Source organism: Bufo gargarizans, chromosome 1, assembly GCF_014858855.1.
Source record: "Bufo gargarizans isolate SCDJY-AF-19 chromosome 1, ASM1485885v1, whole genome shotgun sequence".
In the NCBI taxonomy this organism is placed as follows: Eukaryota; Metazoa; Chordata; class Amphibia; order Anura; family Bufonidae; genus Bufo; species Bufo gargarizans.
In genome coordinates, this window is record NC_058080.1 from 364,129,698 (window position 1) to 364,140,999 (window position 11,302).

The window sequence follows — 11,302 nt, forward strand, 5'->3', positions numbered from 1 at the left end:
GAACCACATCTGTATTTTGTGGACTGCAAAACGGATACGTTCCTGTCTGAGGCCCAAGTGTGAAAATCATTTACTAGGTGGGACAGATTGTTTCAAATCCGCAGGTTTGAGAATCTACATGCCTTCTGCATGATAGCATGTTGGTGGTCCAGTAGCCCCAAACTAGGTTATTTTTTTTTTTTTTACGGAAACCTTGTGATATTTTCAGTTGGGGCAATCCACTCTCAAACGGAGCAGATTGTCACAAGCCAGGCTGATGCCACCGCCTACACACCAGCTATTAGGCGAATATGTCTAACTTGCTGATATTATATGGACTTGCGATTACAGACCTTTTTGGGGGTTTTACAGCAATATCCATGCTGCAGGCTTGTAACCAGTACACCCATGCACTTGCATTGGCTAAAACATGGCACAGGTTTACAATATGCCTACATTCTAAGGCCCATGAGTGGCTTAAATCATACTGAGGATACACCAAGTTTAGAGCTTTGCTTTAAACCCATGGAGATGGTGGACAGGTCTACTTTGTACTAGATTAGTCATCTCTGAAGAAACACATATAGGGCTCCGAATGTAGAATTGTGTCGCACTGAGCACTCATTACATGTAGTATAAGCTGTCTTCTCGGAGGTCACAATCAGGGGACCCTCCCCCATACGTAACAATACGACATATGGCCAAGGGACTTTCAGCTGGGAACACCCATTTTAGCACATAGATTGCAACTAGGCATCAAATTAAGATTTGCATGGTTGATTTATTCTGTATTCCTTGTTGAGATCTATTTTGAGGAAAAATGAAAAATAAAAATAAAAAAAAATACCAGAGTACATTAGTCCTGCTACATATTTTTATTTTTGACAAACTAATTGAATATCTACTTTTCTGGTTCATGTACTTTCATATAAATATGTGCCCTGGCACTGGTTTTACCCTTCAGAACTACCAGAAAAGCAGTGTACCTGTGAGAAAGTGGGGTTAACCCTGAGGTACAAAAATAAAATAAAAAATATAATAAATTTTTAAAATGGAGTTTAGAAACCGATAACACAAAAATAAAGCAGAAGATGTGCAAATGAGGGTTATGAGCTGGGTGCGTTGACTGCACCACGACAATAACCCCTAGGATAACCCTTAGAATCATGCGCTTGTAAATTAAATCAATGCTTCGAGCACACGGAGAGAAATTGACATAAATAGAACTGATCGCACAATTGTGACACAGGAAGATGAGTGGCTTCATACAAACACGAGACTAGAGAGGAAAACCTAGAAGACAAAGAGGAGCAGAGGGTTCTTCCATGCCCACGGCCTGCCTGCTGTCTACACAGACTGATATTACCAACCCACTCCTCTAATGGTAACAGAGATCAGGACAGCAGAATCGAAAGCGGGCCAGAGCTTAGCCACCCCTCCGTCACAGCACCTCTTCCTGAGACACCCACAGGTGGGGGGAGAAGCACACTAACAGTTCTCACGCACAGGCTGCCAGGAAATACCTGGTGCACACAGAACAAAGTACGTCACTGTAGGCACAGTGGGTGCAAGAGGGAAGGGAGCCAATAATCTCTGCACAGAGGAAATAAACAGAAAGGGGGAGGAGGGGGACCCAAAAATAACAACTGAGCTTATCAGGTTTACCAATACTGCATATAGGATGAATCCCCATCATTATAAAATAGAATATATATTCAGCTCCAAGAACATTTAATAAAAAATACCAATTTAATTCAAATAAAACAAACTAAACGGTTGATCTGGGAGCAAGAAATTAAAAATAATAATTAAAAAAAAAGTTCAAATTGTGAGGTAAATATGAAAAGAATGTAGAAAGCTTGGACACAGCACAGAATGCTGCCTCCCTCCCTGCTACTGTCCCCACCTCATGGCCACTTAAAGGGGTTCCCCGGGAATTAAGAAAGTTAAAATACTTAAATATTACTGGATTATAAATATATTCTCAAATACCTTTCATTATTTATAATTGCTTGTTTTGTCTGGGGAGCAATCAGGGGAAACAAAATGTCCGCTGTCCTATTAGTTTACACAAAACCTGTCCTGATCACACATGAGGACAAGTTACTTTACAACACTGAGGTAAAGAGCGCCTCATCCTCTTCCTCCTCCCTACTTGTCAGGAATTATGGTCCTGAATACAGATGATAACTTTAGCTGAATCTCTGGAGAATGTAGTTCATGAAGAGACATGAAGTACAGAGAGGACAGACAGGACAGATTGTGGTAATGGAGACTGCATACAATTAGTCACCTCCTCACCCTTCTCTCACGTCTCCTTATCTCCATTCCCACAGAGTTTCACCTGTATTCAGGATCATGATTCCTGACAAGCAGAGCCGAGAGGGGGATGAGGCAGCACTATGGCTCATTGTGGTGAAGTAACTTGTCCTGCTGTGCGATTAGGACAGGTTCTATGTGACTGATAGGACGGCGGCCATTTCGCCTAATAATTGCTCCCTAGACAAAAGAAGCCATTCTAAGTAATGAAAAAGGTATTTGTGAATATTTTCATATTTTTTATTTTATTCCTGGAGAACCCCTTTAAGGGGCGAGGATGGATGATAGCCACAGCATGCAAAACAGATCCCACCCCAAAAACCAGGCAGAGGGACACGAGGCCCACAGCATAGTACAATGATGCTACATATGACAATAACGGTAATGACTGGAGGGGTGAAGTATTTTAAATACGTCCCTGTTTATCCTCATCCCAGGTAATTCCAAGTTTTAAGTCATAAAGAAGGAGGTTCCATCCTAAACAGCAGCATGTCTGAGATTCTGGCCCAGAGCAGGTAGAATCTGAAAAGCGTTTCCAAGCTCTGAACATTCCCGTCTGTGCATTCATGTATTATGGAACAGGTCTGAGGGTTGGGGGAGGGGGTAAACACCATTCCAGGAACAAGAGTGTGCATTATTGCTTTCACACTCCACAACGCAAGGAGACAGTTCAAACCTGCAACGCTTAGGACAGAAGCGTTTAAGGCAGACTTTTTTTTGTTTGTTATTCAAGTCAATGGAAACTTAAGGTATGACCATGTATTGTCTTCCTTTGATGATCACAACATCTTCAACCAAAGGTTAGTCTTATAATTCCCATGGTTCATATACAGCTGTGGAGGCAGTTCTACCGTGGAGCAGACAATGTGAAAGTGCTGTGGGATATGCCTCATGCCACCACAAATTCTGAGTTTAGTTCAGCTTTCACATCTGGTTTCCATAGCGAGTCCTCGAAGTCCATCTCAAGGGCACCCTCTCCGCTCGATGTACTGCTATTGCTGCTGGTCCGACTAGATTTTCGTGTAGGAAGCCACTGATAAGGAGCCCTGGAGTCTCTCCGTGCCTTCCGACGCAATCTCTTTTGATGCATAAGCAACTGCAAACGTTCCACTTTGCAGCGAGTCGCCCTGTTTTCTGTTTGCCGCATGCGATCCCCTGTAAATACCAACACAATTTAGTTGACAGTCAATGTATATAGGAGCTATTACCCCTAGCAGGTTCTAGGTCTGCAATAGGGTCAGGTCACTTAACTGCCAGTAATCACCTGCAAGATGGACCACAAATGTGAACATCAAGTCCTCAGAATACTTCTCTTTATAAAGAAACTGATCAATGCGTACAGAAGTTTCATTTTAAGGGAAGTGGAAATAAAAACACAAAACATTTGGGGGAATAAAGACTTCTGAATAATACCATATGTAATTCTCTTGGTTTGATTTTGTGTAGGCAGTCATCCATGTGTTCTGCAAAAATATATTTTCTCTAATCATTAGGTATGTACCACAGGGGGTCTTTTACTGAAACAGTTAAAGCAGCCCATGGATTATCAGCTGCACACAGGCATTGAATTTTTTATCAAGAAGCTCCCACAGCTTCCTGCTGTATAATGGGATCTGCTCCCCCCTCCCACACTCAGGCGCTCTTTGTTCTCCAACACAAAACACAGAATGAAACTGGCCAGATGCATGCAGACCCTCCCCCCCCCCCCTTTTCACCCACACCCTCTGGTGGGGGTGGGAGGTCCCACCTTACAAGCCTGTCTAGATACCAACTGTCAAGAGGAGTCAAAGTGTGAGAATGTGTACACTGTCCTCCACAGAAGGAAAGAGTAGCAGGCCCAGAAATTGCTCCTATCCCTTCTAATTAAACACACTACCCCCAGAAGCAAACAACCGCCCGGCCCACCCCCACATCTCTCCTGTATGAGAATACATTCCTCCACCCTGCTGAGCACACACTCTACACAGGCGGGTCACTGAACTAGATGAAGAATGGAAAGTATCTGCAAGGCTTCTTAAATCTAAGAGGCTACATTTTGGGGCTTGGTGGGAAATTCGGATTTAATATGTCCATGCCCGAGTGGGGGTTGGAAGCAGCATTGTGAGGTCTTAAATTTTGTAAGAGGCCTTTGTCTAGTCCCCTCCTCCCTGCAGCCAACTGAACAAACATAGGCAATGGCCTCTCCCACCAACATACAAGGAGAGGTCAGGTAACCCTTTCAATAGGAGTCAGGGCACAGCCATTGTGTTTGCCATATTTAGTGACACAAAAAGAACTGTGCACTTACGCACATAGCTTAGGTATGTTACTCACCAGTAGGTTTGCACTGACGAGCTTGGGGTTGGGAATGTACAGTTGGTTGGCTCTTTTGCTGGTTATCAATGTTTTGTGGAGAGGTAGCCTTGGCATTTCTGGTCTGTGATGCACACTGGGTGTGGCAGCGGAGTGTTGTGAGTGAGGGTGGCATACCCTGGTAATGGCGAGTAGCACTCAGCAAATCATTCAGGATCTGTAAAATTGTCCCAATATCTCGGCGAGGACGCCCCGTACTATCCTGGCAGTGAGGATGCAAGGTACCTGCAGAAGACAAACAGTACCAGGTAAGATATAGCATGCCATTTTCATTCAAGGGTACATTAATCCAACTAACCAAAAAGTTACAGAAATGTGCCCTCTCTGGCACCTCTATGAACCAATGAGTTCACCAACATAATCCAGTGAAAGGGTAAGCATCACTTTAGTTTGTCCCCACACAAAAAAGTGTCCTTTACTTTCTGCAGCACAGCCGCCTATCTTTCAGAGAAAAGATAGAAGGGAATTATACCCGATCCCCACGTACATTTCAGACATAAATAGCATAGAGGTTTTGATAAAAGTAAGGCTGTGTTCACATCAGTGTTGCAGGTTCCATCAGGAGCCTGTGTACACTGTCAAAAATGCCAGACAAAATACTGCAGTATTGAATGCAAGACACAGTTGGTGGGGTCCATTAGGTGCCAGTCATGCAGTGTATCCGGCACTGCCTTTTTGTTCTGCTCATGTGACTGAGCAGAAAAACTGAAATAACACTAAACACCCTGTAAACAGGGCCTAAAGCAACATGTAATCTACAAATGAAGGATTCTCAAGAGATCTCATTTAAAAAGTGAGAAGTCTTTTTTTTTTTTTTTTTTACATATAACCTGTTTCAAATCAGTCCAGACCAAGGTCTGCATTGTGTGGGTATGAACATGTCTTTACACACAATTTTCTGCACCTAGAGCTATAGAAGCTTTATCTTTGAAATCCAACGGTCTTCCTGGGACGGTTATCAGAGTGCTGTACAACCAGTGAGTTATATCATGAGGTAGATTGGTGGAGTGTATACAATGTGGCCAACCAAACAGTTAATCCCATACTTTAAAACTTACATCTCTGGTTTCTTACCAGAAAATGTCCCTGAGAAGACTCCAGGAGCATGATTGACAAAGCTCTCTATAATGGCACCAGGTTTTCGAGGTCGGGCAGACTGGGAAGGACTACCAGCTTCATTACTGCGAGTGGTGGTGGTGGTGCTGCTGCTGCTACATGGAACCTGCTGAAAAAGGATAGTAGACATCAATCCATTAGCACCAAAAGAACTCATTTATGCAAGAAGGGCCGCTTCCAAACATTCTTTGATGTGATAAGCCATTATTGTAGCTGACAGTACTCACCTCTGCACAGGGCGATACAGCCACACCCTCTCCATGTGAGCGGAAGACGCTGGTGGTGAGGGATGAAGAGTGGGGAGCATTGCAGTGACTGGAAGAAGCTGGTGCTGACTCAGTAGGCTGAGGAGAACCTTGGGTGCAACCTGCCAGACGGGAGAGTACAGGTGTGGTGCTTGTATGCAGGGTGCGAAAGTGAGGGGCAGCACTGTGCTCAGGTCTTCTGGTGATTAGATGGTGGTGCTGGAGTTGGGATCCCCCTGCTTGCTGGGCAGCCAACTGAAGCTGTACAAACATCATATGATCCCCAACACGAAGTGCAAGCGTGAGGGGTGAGCGTCCAGATAAGAAATCATTCACCTTCAAGAGAAAAACAGAAGCGATCGTGAATGTCTTTAGGTTACAACAAAGGGCATCTCTTCTAAACCTGTCCAAGAAAAGAGACCCAAGGGAATATTTCACAGGTCAAACTTATGTTTCTAGATGGCAGCCAGTCTGAGCAATACCTTTAATTCCTCACTGAGCCTTGTAAACCAAGCACAGAATGTCTCATAACGTAGGGAAACCTGAGCTGTGTGAACCACAACCTTCATCAGGCCACCGTCACAGGCCTCAGTAGAGCATCTCTTTCTCTAAACCGGTCCAGGAGAATAGACCCAAGGGGATATTTCACAAGTCAAATTTATGTTTTCAGATGGCGCCCAATATGAGCAATCCCTCATTTTGAGCCTTGTAAACCAAGCATATATTGTAGGGAAACCTGAGCTACGTGAACCACAACCTTCAGTAGGCCACCATTACAGGCCTCACTAACTGGTAGAATGTGTTAACACAAAACCACACACCATCACGACTTAAATCACACACAAGTCAAGATTTCAGCACCCCCTCCCCCACGTCACGATTCCCCCCCCCCTCCCACCCCCGCATCACTGGACAAAGAGCAGAACATTAACCCTCCTAGAACTGAAGACAACACATAAACAGCCTGTGTGTATGGCAGGTACATCATGTACTCTTCTCCATGTATACATGAATGCAGCTACTCTCCCGGTTTTATCAGGCTGCTCTCTCTGACTCACCCCCTCCAGCCCACGCCTGCAGAACAGCTAAAAATAGCAGAGTCCAGCACGCAGTCAGGAGAACAAGGCCAAGGGAGGGGGGTAGGGGGGATAAGGTACAGAAATGGGAAGGCTTTGTAGGGTGGGAGGTATACAGGGCAGGGAGAAAAGTACAAAGGCTTGGCAAAAGGCAACCACGTAAAAAAGAAAAGCTGCACTGCAAGCAGTGACACGGGGTGACGGTAGTAGTGTGTTGCAATAAGGAAGTGCAAGCGTTTGGAACAAAGAAAGGTTTCTAAAAAATTCTGGTGGAAGGTCATCACATAAAGAAGTTGCCACTTATCGGTTCCCATCACTAGAACCTGTAACACAGAATAACCCAGCTGAGCAGGAAGCTGCCACTTTAAGAAACAAAGTACGGGAGCTATACAAGGGAGGGGAGACCGAAACAAGTCACCACCCTCAACACCATCTGATTAGTAACCGGCTGGTTAGTCAGCAGGAAAGGCACCACCTGCGTCATAGAGAGAGGGGTGACGTCACACCACCCACTGGTCCTCCTTCCCCAGCCCAGTCCTTTAGGGCTACTCACCTGCGTCTCTGTCAGACTCTCCAGGGCCTGCATTACGGACTGCTCTGGGCGGGACATCTGGGACTATAGAAGGAAATGAGATATTGGGGAAGAGGGGGTTACTAGAGCACACTTCATCCAGGGTCTGGAACCTCCAAGAAACCTGATCTGTAAACTCACCATTAGTCCAGCCTCAACCGTAGGCAGGAGGGTCAGCCGGCTCCCGTCCACAACTCCCAAATCTTGTAACTTTCCACAGCTTAGACGCCTGAAGAGAGGACAGATACAGAACTTAGGCAACCGCTCCATTGCAAACCCTACCAGGCATGAGGGCAACCAGTTGGCAAGGCTTTGAGGGCTTTTTCTGGCAGTCATGGGGTTCTGGCCAGAATACTTGGGGAGTGCCAGTGGTGATGGGGGAAGGTGGAGTAAGATGTGTGGGTGATGTCACCACTGCTAGAGCCTCCCTGAATTACTTACTGGAACAGAGGGGAGCTGGGGCCAACCAGGGGAGCAGATTCCTTCCAAGTGAAGCCCAATGCCGGCTCTTTGAATGAAAGACAGGGGGAGCACCCCCACTTCCTGCCGGGGGGGGGGGGGGGGGGGGCACAATAGACTATGGGCACTGTTAAAGGGATGCACTTCGGGCATATGGACATCAGGGGGGCAGCAGCCATTGGAGGTGGAGGAAGTTTCCTTAGACAAAGACCCACCTCCCCCGGGGTGCAGAACAAAGGACGGAAACACCGGGGAAGCCGCACGTCCCTGGGGCAGGAGGGCTACACGCCAATACAAAAGCCATTATCCCCTGTCCACACAGTGCCCCGGACTCACGTCTCCCGGTGCAGCAGGGTGAGCCGCTCCTTGGGCACCTTCAGTTTCTGGGAGATCCGGCGCTTCAGCCCGTCCACCGTTTCTTCGAGTGGCACCGAGAGCTCATAGCGAGTGCCGGTGGTGCTGTGAACGTTCAGGTTCATGAGCGGCTCTCCTCCTAAGTTCGTGCAGCTCCGGACACTGGGCTGCTGCTCCATCCGGGGATCGTTCTCCAGCTCGGTCTCCGCTCTGAGCTCCGGCGTAAAACTAACACACAAAGTTACACGAGCTCCCCCTCCTCCGCTGCCCCGCCCACCGACCAATCACAGCGCCCTCTCACCTCCCCCACGTGGCGATAACGTGACCCCTCCTCTCGGCTTAACAGCCAATCATCAAGGGAACTGGATATTTCTTCATGCTGCCCCGCCCGTCCCACCGTAGCCACGCCCACACAAGCCATTCATAATAAAATCGGATATAAAACAAAGAAACCCCGGGTGCAGGCGGATGTCACGGGGAGCTGCGGGGACCCGCATTCCAGGGCAGCAGCATATGTGTCCTACCACAAGGGCTCACTGCTCCACATCTGTGTACCCCACTAGCGTTATTCATTTCCGGTGCTGAGTTCCGTATTAGGGGTTCTGATCACTTTCATCCCCATGCATTCTGACTGGAGAGTAATACGTTCAGGATGTCTTCAGTTCAGTTCCTGCGGTATTATCTCTGTCCAAAATTCCGGATCAGTTGCCGGAATCTGTATTAATTTACATTGAAATGTATTTGTGCCAGATCCGGACGCGCGGATCGCAAAAAAAATGAGAAAAAATATATAACGGGTCTGTTTCTCCATATGACATCCGGAGAGACGGATCCGTTCTTGCAATGCATTTGTAAGGCAGATCCGGATCAGTCTACAAATGCTGTCCGTTTGCATGCAGACTGCCGGATCACTCTGCCGCAGGTGTGAAAGTAGCCTGACGACGAGCCATAATCCAAAGTGTCATGCTAGCAAACTGGTAACATGAGAACAAAAACCAGTAAAGGGGCTAATCTGCTCCCTACGTCTGAATGGTATGTGGATTGCAGATGAATGGGATAGTCAGAAATGTCTGCAACAAATCTGCAGTGTGTGAATATTCCTCAGAAACTGCAGCCCTCAAGTGATCCGCTACTTGCTGGGAATACCTTTATACATCATGTATGATGACCCGCGGATACTGTATTTAGTTTTTAGTGGGATCTACCTAATACTCCGCAGACATCTGCTGCCAGGGGAACCTGCCCAATCCTACTGTTTACCCCAGAGATAAGTGGTGCCTGGTAATGGCTCATCTTTCCTGCTCAACTGAAATAAGGTGCAATGGAAAATGTCTTTCCTGTAGGTCTGGATGTGGCATTATGTCTGTGACTGTGTCTTATATGGTTGGTAATGTCATATTAGGGAGGCTTATGCATCTCCCTTCCCCAGTTGTCATCAGCTATAAATGTCTTCTCAGAACTGAAGTGTATGAGGTACAGTGTGGATCATGGGGCGGGCATTCCTCTGTCTTCCTGTCATGAATCCTATTGAAGAACGGTGTAGTCAGCCTATCTCCACCCAAAATTTCTGCTCCAAGGCACCAACCGAACAGTCAACATCACAGTAAATAAAGATAAGATAGACATATGTAAAGGTCATTTTACAGGGGCCAAAGATCCACAAAACACATATTGGCTGCGTGCGTCCCGCACTATTGTAAAAAATGCCTATTCTTTTCCGCAACACAGAGAAGAATAGGACATGTTCTATCCTTTTTGCAGAGCCGCGAGACAGATGGATGCGGACAGCACATAGAATTTAATGGGTCCGCATCTGATCCGCAAAAAAAAATCCGGAAGCGGACAGAAAATACGGTTGTGTACATGGGGCCTTAGATTAATGTAGGATGAGCCTTCCAATTTCAGAGGGACCAGCCGACCATCTCCCTATTGCAGTTTGGTATTTCAGCATGCCCTATCCTTTAGTTCTGGGGGACATAAGCCTGCCCAGAGGTGTCTAGCAGCCGCTTTCTCCCATCTCCCCATCTGAAACATTTGTATGTTCATTGACAGTATTTAAAGTGTATGGTCAGCTTTAGGGCTCATGGATACAAATGTGTGCCAGCCGTGCCCGTATTCCGTCTAACTATAGGGCAGATTTATCAAAACTGGCTTATTGCCCATAGCAACCAATCAGAGTGAGCCTTTCATTTAACTAAGGAGCTCTGAAAAATGAAAGCTGGAATCCAGCTGGTTGTTATGGAGAACTAAGCCAGTTTTCCTTTGCACCAGTTTCTTGTGTACCCAGCATTCTCCCAGTGGTTTTCCCAAATGCCATGAGGCCAGGCAAGGCGCCCATCTGTACGGTGAATGTACTGCCACTTCTCCATGTGACAATGCGCAGTGTCTAGGTTCGGGCGTGCTTTACAGTTCAGGGATACTTCTTCACATGAACTAGACCATTAAGAAGGATCACACTTCCCTCTCTGTGCCTTCACTTCCCACATCTCATGAGCTGCTATTGTGAGCGAGACACACATCCTGGCCTGACAAAGGACACAGTGTACGGCAGGCCGGAAGCGTCTCTTCCTTCCACAGGTCACTCTGACCTTGTCGAGTTATTCCCTTCATGAGGCACAAAAGAAGTGTTGACTGCAATAAAAAAATGTATGGAAATGACACACAGGGACTGGGAAAAGGCCATGTATTTGCTTTCTGCATTTTATAAGATATCTGGTGCTGCATGCTATTCTGCAATACAAAAATACTCAAAGGGGCACAAAATCAACTGATCCCCAGTCCACAAGATAGAGGATCAGCATCTGACTGCTGGGACCCCCACCTAATACACG

The 11,302-nt window shown here is 46.5% G+C and overlaps 1 protein-coding gene across 2 annotated transcripts; it reads right to left on the minus strand.

Annotated features, from left to right (window-relative positions):
- Positions 1-2,444: 2,444 nt before the first annotated feature.
- On the minus strand, positions 2,445-8,713 carry MIDN (midnolin). Of its 2 annotated transcripts, none has more exons than XM_044269323.1 (7): positions 8,454-8,713; positions 7,800-7,887; positions 7,641-7,703; positions 5,994-6,347; positions 5,725-5,872; positions 4,612-4,875; positions 2,445-3,453 (listed from the first exon to the last, which is right to left on the minus strand). In XM_044269323.1, the coding sequence occupies exons 1-7, from the start codon at positions 8,648-8,650 to the stop codon at positions 3,188-3,190; spliced, it is 1,380 nt and encodes a 459-aa protein (XP_044125258.1). In that variant the 5' UTR covers positions 8,651-8,713; the 3' UTR covers positions 2,445-3,187. The 2 variants fall into 2 exon arrangements, with proteins under 2 accessions (XP_044125258.1, XP_044125250.1); XM_044269315.1 differs by having other exon boundaries at positions 5,725-5,875.
- Positions 8,714-11,302: the final 2,589 nt, after the last annotated feature.

Excerpts from the sequence above, each read along its gene's own strand:
- MIDN (XM_044269315.1), bottom strand. The coding sequence starts at position 8,650 with ATGGAGCAGCAGCCCAGTGTCCGGAGCTGCACGAACTTAGGAGGAGAG. Across the intron at positions 7,888-8,453 it reads ACCCTGCTGCACCGGGAGAC|GCGTCTAAGCTGTGGAAAGT; the intron begins GTGAGTCCGGGG and ends TCCTCTCTTCAG. Across the intron at positions 6,348-7,640 it reads AGAGTCTGACAGAGACGCAG|GTGAATGATTTCTTATCTGG; the intron begins GTGAGTAGCCCT and ends TTTCTCTTGAAG.